The 21,474-nt window shown below is 35.3% G+C and overlaps 1 protein-coding gene across 3 annotated transcripts in view; it reads left to right on the top strand.

The window, feature by feature from the left end:
* ctnnd2a (catenin (cadherin-associated protein), delta 2a) overlaps nt 1-21,474 on the top strand; it is a 350,952-nt gene that overhangs the window by 315,754 nt on the left and 13,724 nt on the right. For all 3 annotated transcript variants that reach the window (XM_028434803.1, XM_028434804.1, XM_028434805.1), the window contains 2 exons: nt 2,881-3,133; nt 10,136-10,220. In XM_028434803.1, coding sequence (XP_028290604.1) covers nt 2,881-3,133; nt 10,136-10,220 — 338 coding nt within the window. The remainder of the gene's footprint in view (nt 1-2,880; nt 3,134-10,135; nt 10,221-21,474) is intronic.

Consider the following 21,474-nt stretch of genomic DNA (forward strand, 5'->3'; position numbering starts at 1 on the left):
AAAAGCGTGCAATTATTTTTTCCGGAGTTATTGCCCTTGTTCCGTTTTTTTACTCTGTTCGAGGTATCTTCAAAGGGGACAGCTTTTCTTTGAAAACGTTTAAGATAGTTAGTCATTTTGTATTTTGATATGATATTTTCTTATGTATACATCTAAATTCTTAGATTTAGGACATTTAGGAAAAGGTTGTGAGTTAGTATGAGAACCAATCTGGCGGGGGATGTTGATGACTGTCTTCTTGTTACGTAATTGTTTTGTAAATAATAGAGTAACTATCACGAAATACCTAAAACAGAGCATGAAGTTTGTTCATGTTTGATTGTGTTCTGAGACAGAACAAAAACGGTGAAGCTCATTTCTACCCGTAGTGCTAATGGACGGTTAGCGTAGCAGGAGTTCCCGTAGTGAGTACAATGACCCTTTACGACTGATGCAATTTTTCTTTTTTCTGCTTCAGACTGTGCTCAGTAATTCATCTTATTTAAGTGAACGCCCATCTGAGTTTCTAAGTATTATTTTCAGGTAATTTAGCTTTTTTATAACTGATAATTTGATGATTCAAAGTATTTCCCCTTTATTTCTAAGAACTTTAACAATATACTATAGAGAAGTGAACCTCATCATACTAACGTACTCTATGGGAGTGCTCAGATTTCATATATAGTTGAAAGCTGTGTCCTCAGAGTCCATTATATCATCACTGAAACACACACTCCAACCTCTTTGCTCTCACTTGACTTCAGACTTTATTCCCTCCATCGGCTCATGGCCTCACGCAAGTCGGCTGTACTTGATCTTAGTAACGCCATCGTTTTGTTGCTTTGATTACTTTGACAATCCATTACTGAAAGCTTTTTTTTCCTCTCCTATTCACAGCATTACATGTGTTGCAGCCACTTTCATTGAATTCTCAGCATGTCTGCATGAGTGTTTCAGTGGTTTCATGGAGTGATTGCTCAAGCTTTAGATACTTTTACAGAATTTAATAGAATAAGTTGGTACATTATTGTATATCAAACTATAGATATAACCAGAGGTGTAAAGAGTAGATATATCCTACTCAAGTAGAAGTACTGTCACTTGATGGAAACTGTACTCAAGCACAAGTAAGTCATACATCAAACACCCAAGTACAAGTAAGAAGTAGCCCAATTACTCAAATTAAAAGTTACTGTATGAAATAAAAAGTTTTTCAAAAAGTACAATTTAAAAAAATAAATGAAAATAACACCAATGAATTAAATTCCACCAGCAGACCCCTCGCGACCCTGAAAACAGGAACAAGCGGGTCAGAAAATGGATGGATGGATGAATTCAATTCAAAATAAAAAAGATTCTCCGGCTCTCGGTCTAGCCAAATTTATGACAGTGCCATGCTAAATGAGCCATGTGGGTAACAACATAATAGAGATCCTAACTCAGAGGTTCCCAACCTTACCTCATTTTGATATCCGCGACATTTTTTTTAATAGATTTAATTTTTCATCATGTTTATTATAGTGTGTTACAAATACAGAGTAGCCAGGATTAGTGCACAAAGTGACAAGTGTTCCACTTCAGATATTTTTATACTGCATTTTATTTGAACTAGATTTACTTCATTTTCATTCATTTTTTCCCCCTATTTATTTATTTATTTATTTGAACTAGGACATTACATATTAATAAATGTGTCAGCAAACAGCATCAAAATAAATATGCCGGAGTTAGCTCAATGGCTAATTTTCATCCATTGTCCTAAGGCAGGTAAACGTAATATAACATTAACATCTAACATACAGTTAAGCAGCATGGTACAATGAGACAAACATTAAACCTGACTGATGACAGAAAACATGATGCCCCGTATACTTTTACAATAAAAAACAACAGTCAGGAGTTAAGAGCACAAGAAAAAATTACAATATTATCTATGGGTGCATGACTGCTTTTTTTGCCCAACCCAGTCTCGCTCTCAATTCGTCACATATCGACGTTCCGGAATGACGTAGTGACCGTAGTGGGTCACGTAGGGGTCCGCAAGCTTTTTTTCACCGCAACTTTTCAAAATAAGTCTTCTAACCCTAAACCTAACCTAACTTAAACCTAATTCTAACTCTAGCCATAAGTAATGGGTCATTTTCTCACTAGAAATGTCATAAAAACAATTGTTTCCACAGGCCGACACTTAGTGTCACCTGTGACGCCAAAGGTACCCTCCCGCACGTCAATGTGTGGCGAGTTGGGAGTGAGAATGTGTCTTTTTTAACTAGTTTTAGAGAACAGCTTTGAAGGTTGATTAATTGAAGTGTATTCCATATTTTTTGTGGCTCTGATGGACACCATTTGGCTAAATTTAGTCTGGCGCCTTTGTACTACACAGTCTCCCCTAGTTAAGACTCTGGCCCTTATTAGTTAGTTAGTTTTTTTTTTACGTAAAAAATACAATAAAGGTGGAGGGGCAAGCCCATTTAGAACTTTAAAAATTGAGCATGCATACAGAAACATCTGATCACTTTCAAAATCCAATACATTATACTTCGTTAGATAATTGCAATAATGATCCGACTTGAGAAAGTTCAAGTATAGATACAGTTATTTGATATTTACTGTGTGTGATGTGTATTTGACAAACAATAATAGTTAAATTTTTTTTAGAATTTCAATGTTTTACCCAAGTTTTTTTTATTTTTTTATTTTTATTAATTAATAGACATTTCAGGCGACCGTACATACATGGGGTCCCGACCCCAAGGTTGAAAAACACTGCACTAACCTCAATTAAAGTAATTGATTTGCTTTGTAATCCATTATTTTCCCCACTGGATATAATATATACTGTATATATACTGTCTGTCATAGAGTTCTGTGATTGATCCCTACATTCTCTCTCTCCACCAGGTAAATATGCCATGAGAGATTTGATCCATAGATTACCAGGCTGCAGCAGCAGCAGCAGTAACAACAACGCCACCAGCAGCGTAAACTCTGGGACCACAGGATCATTGAGTAAGGCCATGTCAGACGACACGGTGACTGCCATCTGCTGCGCGCTGCATGAAGTCATCACCAAGAACATGGAGAACGCCAAAGCTCTGCGCGACGCCGGAGGCATCGAGAAACTCATCGGCATCGCTCGAAGCAAAGGAGACAAGTGAGTGTGGCTGCACATGAATTATCTCCCCAAATAAACAAGATAAGTTTTAGATCCGTGGCAGTGATGCTTCCGTGCATTTATGTTCTGCATCTTTGCTCTGTAGCTCTAGGCTGTTTTATCTGCTTCAAGCGTCGTCTTATTTGTGGGTGGATCAACAGTGCATGAATATTAATGGTTTTATGCAGCTTTTTGACTGATGAAACAGTAAAAAAAAAAAATATATATATATATATATATATATATATATATTGTGTTCTATTTGATAATAAAAATATTGCATTTGTTGAGTTTGGGCAAACAAAGCATTCTACACGTAGCCATTAGTTCCACATGTTTGTTAACTTAGCACATAGCCACCAGTTCCACATGTTTGAGTTAGCTTAGTACAAAGCCACCTGTCAGTCCCACATGTTTGGGTTATCTTAGCACATAGCCACCAGTTCCACATGTTTGGGTTAGCTTAGCATATAGCCACCAGTTCCACATGTTTGGGTTAGCTTAGCATATAGCCACCATTTCCACATGTTTTGTTAGCTTAGCTAGCACATAGTCACCAGTTCCACATGTTTGGGTTGGCTTAGCACATAGCCACCAGTTCCACATGTTTTGTTCGCTAAGCACATAGCCACCATTTCCACATATTTTGTTAGCTTAGCACATAGCCACCATTTCCACATGTTTTGTTAGCTTAGCACATAGTCACCAGTTCCACATGTTTGGGTTGGCTTAGCACGTAGCCACCAGTTCCACATGTTTGGATTAGCTTAGCATGTAGCCACCAGTTCCACATGTTTTGTTAGCTTAGCACAGAGCCACCATTTCCACATGTTTTGGTTAGCTTAGCACATAGCCACCAGTTCTACACGTTTGGGTTAGCTTAGCACACAGCCACCAGTTCTACATGTTTGGGTTAGATTAGCACACAGCCACCAGTTCCACATGTTTGGGTTAGCTTAGCACGTAGCCACCAGTTCCACATGTTTGGGTTAGCTTAGCACGTAGCCACCAGTTCTACATGTTTGGGTTAGCTTAGCATGTAGCCAGTCCCTCATGTAAAGAGCAACTCATTAGCTTTCAGAAACTGCGTAAATAGAGCAAATATTAGCAAAGTTACGGTCATGAATTAATGTGTTCAGCTCGATGCGTTCAGGGTCTCTGTGAAATCCAGACATTTCGATGAGTTTGTAAAATCTGGGTCCATGACAAGATGTGAAAAAGGACATGTCCTGGTAAATTCAGACGTATGGTCACCCATTGCTTGCCTCTGTGCTAATATGTAGCTATGGCTAAAGACAAAATTACTATCACTCTTTCCGTTGTCAATACTTACTCTTTTTTATTTGGGGTTAAAAGAAGCTTAAGATAACTTTCATGTTTTAAAGTTGTGTTTACCCTTCACCATTTACATTAAGGAACAGATGTAGAGCAGAAGATACATGGCTAATGTATAACATTTTAGGCAAATACATATTTGTCATTCCACTGTAATGAGGTAATGTGCTTTACTTGTGCTAATGTCTCCTGATTAAATTTGAGATAATTCCCGAACAAAGTAAATCCTGATGTAGAATGTGAACTTAATGAGGCATAGAAACTCAGCTTTTTCATATTGCTGAGAGTAAAAATCATATTTTATCTTCAAAGTGAGTTATAAAATGAGAAATATGTTTTACGTCTTTACTTACTCCTAAAGAAGCTGCCACCGCCGCCAACTTCCACTAAAAATAATAGAATTGCTGTATTAAATGTGAAAGCAGTCATTTATATTATTTTATTATCAGCCACTATAATCTAATCTACACAGAAGGATTTTCTGTTGACAGATGCAGTTAATGATCTAAGAAACATTAAATATGATTAGAACTACAATTGAACTTTATTCTGTTAAATATTTTTGTCTTGTAATTTTTAGATTGTATTATATAATTTTATATTATATTCATATAATATATACATATATTATTATTTATTTTTATTTATTTATTATTATCACTATTTATATTTAAAATGTAGGAAAAAGGCGACTAAAAATAGCCCTAATAAACATTTGTTTAATACTAAAACTAGGTCTATGACTTTAATGTGTGAATTGTGATTAATTAATTACAAAAAAATAATGCACTAAAAAAAGTAACGCAGTGAATCACTTTTTTTCTCATTTCAGGAGTTCTCATGGTTATTTTAATTATTATTTTAATACAAAAAAAACTTGTTTTAGAAAGTTTACAAAAACACCGGAAAAGCTAATTTAGATTAATCGAGATTAATTCATTAGTCTCTAATGAATTAGATTTTTTTGATATTTTTTTATCGCGTCCTACCGCTAATTATAACTCCATACATATTATTCTGAGAAAAGTAACTTTAGCTTGAGATAAAGAATGTTAACCTGGTCAAATGGGCAGTATGTCACCCAATCTGGCAACACAGAAGTAGCAGTGGTGGCATAATAACAAACAGAGCATTTTGTTCTTCATTTCAATGAGTTAATGTAGGTGTTTGATATACATTGGATGTTGAATTGGCTTTGTTTGTTATTGGAATAATTAAATTGAAACCTGACTGATTGTATCGACCATAGTTGCCATGGTAACCCAATGCAATGGAAGAATACAGAAAAGACAATGCAGGCTGAAGAGGGAAAAATACTTACCATTACCAGAAACACACAAAACGACAATAAAGACACACTAAATGAAAGAAAAATACACAAAATACACCAAAAAGAACAGAGAAACATACAAAACGACAAAAAAAACAACCAAAAACACACACTGAGATAGAAATATTTAAATAATACCAACAACACACAAAACGACAACAAAATATGACAAAAATATACTGAATAATAAAAAGAACTGTCAAACAACATCAAAGTACACAAAATGATACCAAAAAAAACACACACTAAGAGGGAAAAATACTTTGCATTACCAGCATTACTCCAAACAACAACAAAGACAAGGAAAAATACACAAAAATCATTACAAGATACTCAAAAATAACAGAGAAACATGCAAAACAACATAAGAAACCGCCAAAAACACACATACTGAGATAGAATTATTGAAATAATACCAACAACACACAAAAACGACAACAAAAACACACAAAATAAGAGAAAAATGCACTGAATAATAAAAAGAACAGACTAACAACAACAAAATGACACCAAAAACACACAAAATGACACAAAAAATACACAATGATAATAGAAATGATCTTAATTAGAACATGACTTGGTTCCACGTGGGATATGACCGTAAATTATAAAAACTATTGAAATAAATCTACTCAGGAGGCACTAATATACTGTTTCATTCCTCTTATTTACAAAATTAGATTATTTAAAACAAGTGTTCTCATTCATTCATTCTATCATTATGCTCTATAGTGGTTTTTTCACATAATTCTGAGTAAAATGCTGTGGTTGGACATAAGGAGTTCTTGGATTCAAAAGTTAGAGAACCAATGCACTAAAACGTTAACAATTGGGCGACTCGAGTCGGATCAACATGGGAAACCAAGCAGGGTGTTCTGCATAGATGCTCCGGCAAAAACACCAGGTCAAGGGTTGCCATGACACCGAACTTTATCAGGTGCAGTTCAAACATTGATTCATTGCTCCTGAGATAGACTCAATCCCTTCAGGAAACCGTGCTTAAGGGCACCATTAAAGAGAGGAGAAGATGAGGTGCTGGAGGGAACCTCCGTAAATGCAAATGTCACAGGGTGTGTGCTTCTCTGCTAATAGCTCACATATCTTTTTTTTTTTGGTTAGATACACTGAAGATAAATTCTCACTATCAGTAGTACCTTGCTGGCTTGTGTTTTCTGTACGCACTCGATCCCATTGTTTGTCCGCTTCAAAAAAATGGAGGTTTTTTATATAAATACAGTACATCAAAATGCAGGAAAACTCCCCCTGACTGGTTCTTTTATTTTCTACAGATTAGAAACATACACCAAGGCTGTGTTCAAAATAGCATCCTAATGTACTACACACTCAATGAGTATATACTGTCTACTATATACTATAAGTATAGTTAGGATGATTAAGATGAGCGTTCTCACTGAAGTATACTTCCAAGTTTCCCAAGATGCATTCTATTCGTACGCAGTGCCCCTATTTGGCCAGTTTATGTCATGTGATAGGTCAGTCATTGGTCAATTTAGGTCACGTGACTAAGACTAAACCTTACCCTAAGTCTAAACCTAACCCTAACCTTAACCCTAAGACGCTATGTACTTATACTTCGGTAACCGTACCAATAACACCGGGGGTTGTCCGTACGGCAACCGTACAAATAGACACGTTCTTTTCAGAGACCCGTCATTGTGCTACTGACAAAACTTCCCGTTAACTTCAAAACAAGAGCCCTATTTTCAAAAGCGTTAAAAACTATTGAAAGACAAGAATAGATGGTTTTATTTTGAAAAGGGAATGTTTGACTTTTAGCTTGAAGCTGGTCCCAGTATGATTTTAAGTTCCGCTCGCAATGCATCATGGGGCCGCTGAGTATGACTAGTGTGCCCACCGTGCATACTACATACAAAATGTCCCAATATAGTATATGCGCAGTTCTTGCGTACTAAATCTTTCCATACGATCTAATTGGAACACATTACAAACTCATTTTGACATCAGAAAATGCTATTATTTGCATTGAAATACTTTTTTCTTTGATTGACTAATAGAGATACAGATATACAGTAAGTTGCACTGGCATATTGGTGGCTTTCAAAAAATTAACTATTTTGCTGCAAACAAGCAACATTTAAGTTGCTCTGGGTTACAAGTCACATGACTGGACAATACATTAGGCTTCTTAGAATTAGCTCAGTGAAATACTCATTGTCACCTTTCTTAGCCAATAGGATGTTTTATTTGCTTACAATGTACGCTATTGGCTAAAGAAGGTTCCATTAATCAATTGCTTTTAGCAGGTTCCCAGCTAAGTGGGAAGTCAATATGTTTTCACTTTCACACAAAGGAATTATACAGTGCTGCCGACTGGCAGAAAATCCATGAATAAGTCACGCTGTCATACAAAAGTCGCCTCCTCAATTTTATCCAATTTCACCTAACAACACAGAAGAAAATGTAATTATAAAAATGTACTATGAATGTATTTATTATTATTATTATTATTATTATTATTATTATTATTATTGTTATTGTTATTGTTATTGTTATTTTTATTGTTATTAATAGTAATACATTTACATATAAATATGATGTAAAATTTTATGAGATATAATGTAAAATAAAGAATCATAATAATGTTTTATATTTGTATTCAAGACACTTTAATAAGAATTAGCGCATATCGTTAATTACACTTTTTATTTGAAAAATAAATATATCCGTTCATGCATCTTCTGCCAGCAAAATAAAATAGAAAAAAATCATAATAGATAATTGATGAAAATGACTGGATATTGTTAATATAGGCTATAAAGTTTAATTTTTTAACATTTTTGGTTGGTATGTTTTTTCAATGAAAAGATGTACATTGGCTCAAATAAGAAAAAAAAAAGTTAAAAAAAAAAGTTAAAAAAAAAACACTGTGGTAATGCACCATCACTTGCCTTCTTAATCCAAAATTCCACACCTTGGACTTTTAGGAAAATATTCTTAGATTTCAGATCATGAACATTAATGAGCAAAAGTATTTGATAGTAAAATAAACGTTGAACACTTTGCTTTATGGCCTGTTTTAGTATTAAACCTCTCCACCATAGGGGAACCCTGAGGGTTATCGACCCACTGTGGTCTTAATAATGAAGTAACTTTAATGGAAAGTCAAATCGAGTGGGGAAATAATGACGCACAAGCCGATGTTTTCCGTTGGAATGTATTTCCTTGGCACATTGGGTTTGTTTACTGTTGATTCCATCGCCACATTTTTCACTCTGCTCGGGTTTTTTCTCTGCCGTGTACAAGAAACAAATCAACATTTCTGTTGTTGACAAATGGACTGTGAGCGCCGCTGTTAGAATGACAGGGTCCGTGAAGTGACTGTAACTACAGTCATGTCTCAGTGGCAGTGATACGACTATTAGTACGGCAGAGTGGGCCATTTTACACTCATTTCACTCATCCAAAAACACTTTTTCCTCAAGGAGTGTTGAAAGGAGTAATAATAGCCTTCTTACTCTAAAGCGGGGCTCACCAACCTTTCTGAAACTGTGAGCTACTTCATAGGTACTGAATAGACCAAAGGGCTACCACTTAGAAAAGCACGTCTTAAATCCCAAATGTTCACGTTTCAATGTAATTAGAGGCTAGACTAGAAATTATTACATATATACGTGACATAAAACTTGATATGTAATGCAATATGTTTCCTTTTCAATGCATTTCATAGAAAATTACCATCTTCCTATTTTACAAGCTAATAACTTTTAACTGATCGTATAACATGTAACATTTGTATGAAACTCTACCTTGAGTATATATATATATATTCAAACGTACATATTCCGACTTTTCTTATATATATTCAAACTTTCATATATATATATATATATATATATATATAAGTTAAATTCAGACTTTTCATTCATTCCATGTATCCTGTCAATAAATATATATTTAATTTCCTAACTGGCTTGCGTATATATCATATCATATTATATATTACATATTACAACCCATACACCAAGTCTGCAACACTTAAAACCATTTGTTACATTGTTTAAAGAATTTGGTACTAAAACTTAATTACGTGCAGCAGTGTTTACCTTTACTAAGTACCAACTACATCTCATATGCATTTATCTTTGTGAGTTTGAATCCTTGAAAATGAATTAGATTTTAGTTGGAGCTCATTAGTGACTAGAGTTCCTGAGGCTACCTTACATGGTCCATGCGGGCTACTGTACCTGTGCCCGCCATGTTAATAAATACATAAATAAATAAATACATAAAGCAGAATAGCAATGCAGCGTTTTTTTTCATACGTTAAATGTCCATCTTTCTCCGTCTGTGTGCAGACACTCTGCCAAGGTGGTGAAGGCAGCGTCTCAGGTCCTCAGCAGCATGTGGCAGTACAGAGACCTGCGCTCGCTCTACAGGAAGGTAAGACTGGCACACACTGTGCACGGGTACTCTTCAACTTCAGCTGCATTGGCCATCCTGTTTTTCTCTCATACTTTTCTCTAGGCTGCATTATTGGAAAAAACACAACTATTTTTAGAGTGCAGGCCTCAACTTTCTCTTAGTTTTAAGGATTTTTAGACTTTATTCTATTGTCACACACATGCACACACATCATTACTATTACATTAAATTTGTAGAGCAGGGGTTCTCCACTGGTCTCATCCTGGAATGAAATCGCGACAATAAAATCTATATATTTTAATGCATGCCTATCAAAAGAAAAGTCTCTTTCAAAATAAAAGACATGTCCAACATGAGAGACATTTAAGTATTTTTTTTTTAACAGCTGTCCGAGACCCACTTTTGTGTCCCTACCCACCAGTTGAGAAACACTTGTGTAGAGTATTGTATGATCCTATGTAAGACTTTGATATGATCTTATTACAGATATAATTTTGTTCATATTGGTTTGTTGAGATGTGAACACACAACTGTACTTTCTACATTAAACAAATCACTTAATTTAATTATTTAATATATATTTGTTGGTATGTTGAGTATGTTTATGCTAAATCATTTTTTGTGTTTGATGTATTAATGACTTTTTGTGTCCAATGCACACATACATAGTTTTTTCTTCCTCAAGTTAATATAAATACATTGGCCCTCATTTATCAACCTTGCATGAAAACGTTCGCAAATTTCAGTGCACGTTTGTGATTTATGAAACATTTGTATCTGACCAATACCTGCGTACAAATGATCAGGTGTTGATAAATACTGCGGCAGAATTTGATCGTCATTACCTCCTGTTTCGGAGGCCACGCCCACTTAAGTCAAACAAGAAAATTAACTTTTCCAAGATAAAAATTAGCATCTTCACATCTGAGATGGAGCAAAACAAAGATGTGCTTTTTGAAAGTGTAAAAACTGTAAAAATAAACGAGCGCATTTAAACGGTCTGTGGAAGAGGATCAGCTACCGAGCAGGTGAAGTCTGCCCCCCTGTGTGCACTGTAAACAACTTCGCAACAGAGATCCTGGAGACACACACAGAAATATACGGTTTTAATCAGCATCAGTTGTCCAAACGCTTTAGGCAATAAATATCACATTAAAAGAAATGAATGATCAAAATGCTTTTAAAAAACCTTAATAATTACTTAAATTTTGTTCCTTGTCTGTGTTTATTATGCCTTAAGCTAATTTCATTCATAATGCATCACATTACTGATTACTGCAGCACATTTGTGAAAGTTTAAGGAACTATTTACGTTCAAAAGCATGTACAGCACATCACTGGGGGCCGAAAGCTTGCGTGAATATGGTCGAACGTACATCGTACGCTCAGGTCTGAACTTATGAACGATTGATAAATGAGGGCCTTTTGTGTATTTTATTATTTTTCATTTGGCCACACATTTTTTCAGAGTCAAAGCTAATTATCTGGTAAGGCTAATTCCTAATGTTTTATCATACCAACACGTTTTGGACGATGTCATGCTTTCATATTTGTGGGAACAGTTTGTCAAAGGCCCTTTGTTCTTCCAATATTTCTCTGGCCCAGCACACAAAGGCAGGGCCATAAAGAGCACCTACAGATTGTGGGCCAGGCCTTCTTGTCCCACATCAGTGCCTGACCTCATGCAAAATGCAAATTCCCACAGAAACACTCACACCTCTTTTAGGAAGTGTTATAGCTACAAAATTACCAACTCTATATTTAGTTAGTTAGTTAGTTAGTTTTTATTTCAAACATGTAAACAATAAAAACAAAGAAAAAAGAGAGAATGTGTGGACAAACAATGAATGAGATCATACAAACATACTCTCAAACACTTTCTATATGAATGTAATGTACACTTCCGAAAAGGAGTGGGCAGAAGTTTAAGCTTATTTGATCCCACCCCTTCTCCATTATTACATAAATGTTTGCTCTGTTTGTATTGATCATTTGTGTAATAGCAGCAGTTATTGTAGATATGAGAGAATAAGTTATTGTCCGGGTTTATATCATGTTCCAAATCCTGAAAATTATGATCATTGCATTCAAATAGCTTCAAATCCAGTTAGTCGTGTTCAGCTATCCTCTGTGTTATGGAGTTATTGTCTTTAGGTAATGAGTTAGTTCTTTCAATGTGTGTCATGGTTGTGTGTTTGTTACCTTACTCAGTCCAGTTCATTTTGTTCATTGGTATTTGTCCAGTTCTTAATATTAACAAATATTAAAGTAGAATATGCCCAAATACTTTGCTAAACTCACATTACACATTACATTTCAAGAAACTAAGAATTTCAACTTTTCACAGGACAAGGTCTCACACTGAAATGGTTCCATTGACAGAAATAGGTTGTTGACCTCTGCTATAGAATATAAAGTAAAGTAGTCAGCAATGCAAACATCCTTAGCAAATAAGTTTCCTCTTCCAAACTTTTGAAAAACAGTCAAAAAAAAAAAGTGAAAGACTTTATGTTCTTTTCAATTGTTAGAGCTAAACATATTTGGATTCAAGGTCATGTGCCTTTCAGCGTTGCAAAACTTCCAACGCACTCACAGAACTCATTCAACTGCACAGTGTCCTTGGCTATTTCTTTTGGCTTTCTACTCGCTGAAGAATAAAATGGAGGTGTATTACTTGTTTAAGCTGCACTACTGTGTCTTTATTTAACCAAAAGTACGCATTTGACATCCCTTTCATTCATTTTTTTTCAAATTATTACGATCACAACCCCAAGCATTTTATAAATCTTTGCAAATATTGTTAAATCCAATCCTTAACTGAAAGTTCTCTTGTTGTTCACTGATATTTCTCTTTTTTTGCTTCTACCTCAAAATCTAATCTAATCTAATCTAATTATTAAGACTTTGTCCTGACGTAGCTGGGTATTTTTATATACGTATATCCACCATCCTCCATTTAAAAAAAGAAAGTTACGTCCACGCATAAACGTGCTATCCACACTTGAATTGACGTCACTCTCTGTGGTTGGCAACTTAATGCATTGGGGTCCCAAGTACACTTAATGTTTTGTACACCTGCCTATGTGTGAAACCCGGTGCATGTAGGAGGCCTGTGCGGTGTGAGCCCGGCCCATCCATACAGCGGGCCACCGGAGAGGGTAGATGGCGCAGATTGGCATGTGGCCGCTCGGAACTGGCATGTGGCGGGGATCACCCCCTGGGCCGCTGGGGATGTGGCGGTGCTGCCGTGCTCCGTGGGGCCGGTATGGTTCGGGGGCTGCCACGGGGTGGTTTGTGTCCGTGCAGCTCGCCGCGTCCCTGGGGCTGAGAAAGCCGCGCCCGCACCTGGACCAGCACAGTCCTTGTGACGTTTGGAAACTTAAAACTCAGGTTATCAGTGTCCACACTCAAGCGCAAGACCGGATTTTTCCCAAATCTTCACTTTGGTTGAAGTTTTCCAAAAGTTCAGTTTTTAATAACCTTATTCTGCGTTTTCATGTGGATGACAGGCCAAAACATAGAAAATTTATTTGTTTTAGCAGATACCCGGCTACGTGTGGACGGGGTCTTAGTCTCAGTGTTCTAAATTGCATACTAACGTACTACACACTACACACTCAATGAAGATGCATTTCAAATCTACAACGACAAAAAGCTGAAGCACACTGAGGCTAAATATCTCTATTGATTCTCCATTCTTGAAAGTTCCGAAAGCTTTTTAAGCGAGAAAGTGACCAAGTAGAATATTAACATGTGGTCATTTAATCCATAAAACTTGTGGAAACACTTTTAATGTAGACATTTCAGAGATTTTTGGAGATTCGCTATTGCGCTACTAACTAAACTTCCGGTTAACTTCAAAATAAGAGCCCTATTTACAAAAGCGTTAAAAATTAATAGAAGACAAGAAGAGATGCTTTTATTTTGAAAAGATGTTTGATTTTTAGCTTGAAGCCGGTCCCAGGATGATTTTACATTCCGCTCGCCATGAATCATGGGTTGGATGAGTATGAATAGTGTGCCCACCGTGCATACTTAAAAAATGTCTCCATATAGTAATAATATACATCTGGGTATTTCTCACTTACTCAATCTTTTGCACGACACTACATACTCATTTTGACGACAGACTTAGTGTGAATAGTACACAGGGTTGGGGTAATTAATGATGAATTTAAAAATATGGTGTAATTTTAATGTAATTGTGATTATAAAAAATTTTTGCTGTCGTAATCATAATTAAATGGTAATGTAATTGTAATTGCTGTGAAAATTCTATGACAATGTGCAGAAAACTGGGGAACCATGTTGCAGTTCTACATATATGTAGTTAACAATTATTAAAATTTGTTTCATATCAAGCTTTCCCACATTTTAGTATTTAAAAAAAATTAAACTTACCGATATACTGAAACAAAAAAGGCTCAGATGTCCACACTAAAAATATTAAAACCTATATTTTCATTGATTAGGAAGCCTACCATGGTAACCAAAACATAGGAAAGAAATTAGATGATAGATATTTGTTTTTAGTGTATTTTACAGCTGATTTAGGACCTGTTAGCATTAGAGATGCTAACAGAAAGCTAACACAAGAGGAAGGTTCATTTTTTATCAGGTTATTTATTTCAGGCTCAGTAATTGTGATTAATTGTTCTTGAACTTTAGTATTTGAGAACGTAATTGTAATTGCAAAAATCATTAGTATGCAATTTCAAACACAATCTCAGTCTAGGTTTTATTTAATTAAAATAATGATGGTAAATGACATGAACCTTGTGCTAAAGTTGCTGTATCCGTGTGTCCTGGGTTGAACCTTACAGCTCTGTCCCCTCCTCTCATTTGTCACCTTCTCGTTCCCTGGGTGTTGTATTTCCCAGTATTCCCTTGTGGCCCATTGGGACCTCATCTGCTCCACTCAATGCCACTGGAGAGCGTTACAGTCCACTGAGTCCTATATACAGTACACTTTACTAACTAAGCATGAAGAACGCTGCCTTCACTTGGATAGACAAACATTGTTTTATGTTTATTTGAACTCTTATTCAGCTTTATTTGGATACTGTTGAGGCATCTCCACCACTTTTTATCAATGACGCTGCTGTGATAGACTGCATTTCTTACTCCTTCCATTTAAAATGCTTTGATAACTAATTACATTTATGACGTTTTATTATTGTCATTAGAAAAATCTGTTGCTGTTTCTGTTTGAATTGAAACGTAATGGAGTTCAGATAGTTGACTTTGTGATAGTACAGTAATTGGCATGGAAATTATATTAAAAAAACTGTAATTTACAATTGAACTAAATGTAAAACAGTGGAACCACATTATAGTTCTATGGCTTACATATACAGTATGTAATTCAATTTGAATATTGAATTATTTTTTTTGTAATGTTTTGTGCAGTGCATATTTCCCCCTTATTTTCTTATTATTTCTGTTACTTTTAACCGTTTTAAAAGCCTCCTCTGGACAGGTGTTGTAAATTAGCACATGTGCAAACACATTGAAAAAACAACAACATCTGGCGAACTAATGTAATTGTGATGTCCATATCAAATAAAGAGAATAAAAAACATTTATTAAAATATGTTTAATATCAAGTTTTCCTGTTAATTCTAGTGAGGATCAATATATCATTAAAAAAATAATAATTGAGGGGTATACTGATATAAAAAAAAAGTGGATGATATTTAATATTTTTTAGTGTATTTTACAAATTTAAGACATGGTTCAGAATTGACCCATTATTATTTAGAGATGCTAACATAAAAATACACAAGAGGAGGTTACGTTTTATGGGATTATTTAATAAAGTCTCAGTAATTGTGATAATATATAATTGAACTTTACCAACATTAATTGACTTTCAGGGGGAAAATAACAGTTGTAATTTTAATTGTAATTGGAACAAATGCTAACTACCGTAAGATCATAATTGAGCAGTAATTGAACATGAATATTTGAAGATGTAATTGTAACCCTGAATCAGGCTAATTTTATCCAAACTGTAGAAACGGTTGTGGCAAACATGGATTAGCATTAGCATACAGTTTGACAGTGAGTGTTTAAATAGTGCGAGTGGAGTGACGGTGCAAAATAGAGGAAAAGTAAATTAGAAGAAATATTTTTGTGAAGAAGAGGAAAAGGTCAATAACGAGATCAGTTTGTGCTTTGAAGTCTTGAAATAATGAGAGCCTTTTGGAAAAAAAAAAAACACATTTGAAACAGTGTAGAAGTTGCAGGCGTGTGTTTGTGTGCCTTTGAAAGTGTGTGTGTGTGTTTTTGTTCAGCTGCAGAGGAACAGTGAATTACTTCTTACAGCAGCACCACAGATGAGAATCTAAGCAGAGCGAAAGAAGAAAGAAAGAAAGAAAGAATTATAACTGAGATGTGAGGCAAGGCTGTAACGCTGAAATAAAACTTTAGAGACCATGAATAAGCAGGTGTGTATGAAAAGAAGAAGTAGGATGGCCTGATTAATACGTGAAGCAGCTGAAAATAACAAACCAAATAGTGATTTTATCAAAACTATCACTGACTGCAGGATAAATTGTGTGTTTTAGTCTTTCGAGGGCTGTAAACTTAACATTTGCAAGAGTTTATTTTGGATTACTTTAGCGAATGTGGCTGGCATTTAATGTGTGTGCATGCTACAATTATTTCTGAACATGTAAAAACCAAAACAACACATACAAAATAAAAGGAATGTCACAAAACAAAAGTAATTAATTAGATGAGAAGATTTCAATAAAACATTTACACGTTCAAAAAAGGAGTAGGAATAAGTCTGAATTATTTAATCCTATCCCTCTTACAACCATGAACCAATTTATCTATGAGCTACTTATATATGCATACACGTATATGCACCATACTTATATATAGAGATATACACCAATATATTAGGGCTGCAAAATGAATCATTTTAATCGCCATCACTATTTTAGTTGCTGCGATTAAATAAATCTGATTGTCTGCAATATTTACATTCAATAATGTATTTATTTTGATAGCCTTTGCTACATTTTAAATTGTAATACTTTTTTTAGTATAATTATTCTTAGTTAAAGCTTCATTTTGCACTGTTAACTGTACACGGTAACACTTTAGTTTCGGGAACACTTAATAAACATGAATTAGTTGCTTATTTGCATGAAAATTAGTAACATATTCACTCTTAATTTGTCATTAAGTATTTATTAATGCATTTTTCGGCATGGACAACATGTATACATACAACCAGTAAGCCATTAACTAAGAGTTTTCCCTCAATAACCTCAGAATTATTACTTATTAGTAGTTGGTAAGGAAGTTGTTGTATATGAATTACAATCTCAATACGCTAGGATTAGGGTTAAAGTTAACCCTAATCCTGTTTGGACTGAGAGACTGTATAATAATAATATAATAATAATATAAGTGTATAATAAGGCTTTAATAAGAATAAGGGATTAATAAGTAATAAATGATGAGTAGTTAAGAGCCAGTATGTTACTAATGCTAATAAGCAACTATTTAATGGTCAATAGGTGTTCCCTAAAGTGTGACCCTGTACACATATTGTTTGTTTAAAAGTAGTGTATTAAAAACACAGACATTTTTCCCCCTAACATGAATAATAATTGTGATTATAATCGTGATTACAATAATGATCAAAATAACCGTGATTATCATTTTTCGCCTACTATATATACATACATACATCTATATACATGAACAATGTACATACAGTAATATTATATTCTGCCCAAATACAAGTTAAAATTATAATATAAGCTGCCTATATACATATGAACACAATAATAATTAAATACATTTCTTAATTTAAATTAAATTAACACATTTTCTCAAAAAAACATGATGAAATGTTCAATCCAGATCCGATCTGGATGAAACTCAGTAATTGAGGAACCAACCAGAAAAAAGTGAGTGGAATTTTTTCAAGGATTGGTCAATTATGAAGCATTTTTTGGATTTTTTTGTTGGCATTTTGGCATTTTACCATTTTTGAAACTGATACAGAATAATTGGATCACCCCTAAAATTTAACAGAATCTTCCATGGCTTAAAGTCTAAACTTTTGACATTATTCTGCTAACAAACAAATAAATAAATAAATAAATAAACACTGGTGAAAATATTGCCTTCTCGGTGTGGGTAAAAAGCTACATATGGTTACATTTTGTCCCTGTTGAGTGAATGCTCGTCTTCAGCTGCTGTGTCTCATTTCTTGATAAAAAATGATCTGTCTCCAGCAATAAATCAAACGCGCGCACACACACACAAACGCACAGAGATTATAATCACACACAAATCACCTGAACAGATAGGCACATGTATGACCGATGGAGGTCAGGGTCAGGGGGATGCCGTGTTTGTCACACATGTGACTGATTTACAATATGTTTCATGACTGTGAATTTGCACGGCACGATGCAAGTAAGAATCTAGTCTGTGTGTGTGTTTATGTCGAGGTGTGCTTTGGGCTTGTCTTTGTGGATTACATTAAATACCTCAGTGTTTGGTATGTCTAATGCAACCAGAATGTTCAGGGTTTTCTTGCAAAAAAAAAAAAAAAAGTGTATTTTTGAAGGGAAAGGGTAATTGGGTTTTTCTTGCAAAAGTCTTAATTGGTGCAAATAGACAGATTTCAGTTTGCAATAATGTTTTAACAATAAAAATATGACACAAAGCTTCTATTAGTAAAACTTATTTAATAGGGAGTTATTATGTAACACCTTAGCCTGATTGGCTATGCAAGGGTGACACTTGCTGCAATTCCAGACTTGATTCATTTTCACCACGAGTAGATTCTGCACAGGTAAATCCACTTTTTTGGTAATTGGTTCTTTTGGGATTTCACATTTCCTTTTTTCTTTTCATTTTTTATTTGGATCTCACTTAGCTTTGGCTAGAGCCATTGCTGCTCTTCCTGGAGTTCACACCCAATGCAATTGTTTTATTAGTGCAGTATACAATTTAGATATAACACATCACACAACAAAGCAACACAAACAACAACTCAAACAATTTACAAAACAAAAACAACATTCATTCATACAGTCGGACCTAGTTTCAATTGACAATTCCTCCAACATGTGGCTTTTGACATCAGATGATTGGTTATATAGTAATATACAATTAATTTACAATATACTGTATTGTTCTCCTCCCGCCTGCCACGAACTAACGCGAGAGTGAGGACACAACAAAAGGAAACGTCACAATCACATACATCAACCCAGGGTGGCAAACACACATGGGAAACACCCAACGTGGCAACCCAGACATGGCAACACAGAACAACACCAAGGCTGGATTCACCGGCATCACAGTACATTTTCTTTCAGTAGTTTTTTTTAAATCTAAATTTGTTAGTTTTCTTGAGTGATTAGTCCTGGAATATTTTTTCATATGCAAGTGTACATTAATTTTTATTGCTGTCTTCTTTTATGTTTCTTTCTCCGTGAATCAACCTATTTTGTTCATTTGTGTTTGCTGTGACATACCGGGGGCTTGTCCAGGATCTGACCAGAACTGTTTAGGATCATTGTTGACCTGTAGGGTATGGTTGGTTGTTTTTATGATACAGTTGTTGTTGTTGTTGTTGTTGTTGTGTGTTGTTGTCTCTCACCATATGTAACATCTGTATTGAGTCTGCCCTTTGGCGGTATTTCACTGAAGAGTCATAATATACAAGTTTTGAAATACAGATGTCGGGGCTGCACTGTTATGTTATCAGAAAGTTTGTGTTTAGATTAAATTAAAAAAAAATTGTGAAGCTAAATGACAATATCTTGATCCTGGACAAGCCCCCGGTATGTCACGGCCAGCACAAATGAACTAAAAGGTTGTTTTTTTTTCAAACCCCCAATTTGTTCACCTTTGAAAACAGTTTTAAATATGCAAATAAATGTCTCTGCAAAAGGAAGCTGAATATTTACTTAGCCTCAAAAAACAAGCTTCCTCCGTGAGTTTTTATATGACAGATGGGAGGTAAAGGTCTGATGGAGAAACACCTGTTTGAAGATAAAAGCAAAGACAAGTATCTCAGGGTAAAGTAGACATGATGCTGTCAGACATGCTTAAAGTTTCCTCATGGCAACAAATGCACCTGTAACTGTAAAGGTCAATATCTAAATATGTGAAGCCACAGGCAACCAAAATAACGCATGTAAAGGTCAAACGCATGTACAGTACACATGATCCATGTGTTGGGGTAAATTATAATTGTAATCACATAATTTTAAAAATCTGTTGCTGTCTTAACCATAGTTAATTTTAATTGACTTCAGATTCAATGGACTTTGTAATTGTAATGGCCGCAAAAATTCTATAAAAATTGTTAATTATAATTTAAAAACTGGGGAACCATGTTTCAGTTCTATGTGCAGTTCTACACATATGTAGTTTACAATTATTCAATTATAGGTTAACTTCTATTAGGATTTATTTCAGGCTCAGTCATTTTAATTGAACTCTAGTAATTGAGAAAGTAATTTGAATTGACTTTCTGAAGATAAAACAATATGTGCAAATTAATTGTAATTGGAAAAAATGCTGGCCATGGTTAATTGTAAACGCAATTGAAAAATGTAATTGACTCCAACCCTGGTAAGCACTGACAATGGAGAATGCAGAATAAAAGACAAAACAAAAAGCAACAATCAAAGGCTGATGAAGAACTGTCAGTCACTACACACACACATGCACATACAGTAGATACACATTTATTTGTTTGGGGCCCTTATCGCTTTTGTACCTCACGGCCTGCGTCATGACCTTCAACTAATCATCCAGTGATTGCAAGAGCAACAGGCAGTCCGGTTGCCACGCAACCATGTTTCTTTTTTTTCCTCCTGTCAGTGTTACAGTAGGAGCTGGACCTCAGAGAGAGAGAGAGAGGGAGGGGGAGGTGGGTGGAAAGACAACACACAGAGGAGAAGGGAATACTTGCAAATCTTAAATAAGGGCCTGAAGACCAGAAATTCTGAACTGGTTGAGCTTCAGGACCCATAAGGTGTTGTCTGAGGTCATCTGCAATGATGTCGACCTATTGTGTGCGGGGCTTGCCTTGTGGCCGTCTCCAACCTGCTGCCCTTGGGCCAAAATGGAGAATGGCTTTCGTCGGATGGTCAGGAGGTAGGTAGAGGACATGGCCAAACCAGGGAATGCGTCGCAGTGCAGCCATGCAAGATGCTCTAGGCTGACACGTGTGAGCTCTTAGCACTTCGTTGAAGACCCGCTGGGGCCACCTGATGTTTTC

This window comes from Gouania willdenowi, chromosome 20, assembly GCF_900634775.1.
Source record: "Gouania willdenowi chromosome 20, fGouWil2.1, whole genome shotgun sequence".
Taxonomy (NCBI): Eukaryota; Metazoa; Chordata; class Actinopteri; order Blenniiformes; family Gobiesocidae; genus Gouania; species Gouania willdenowi.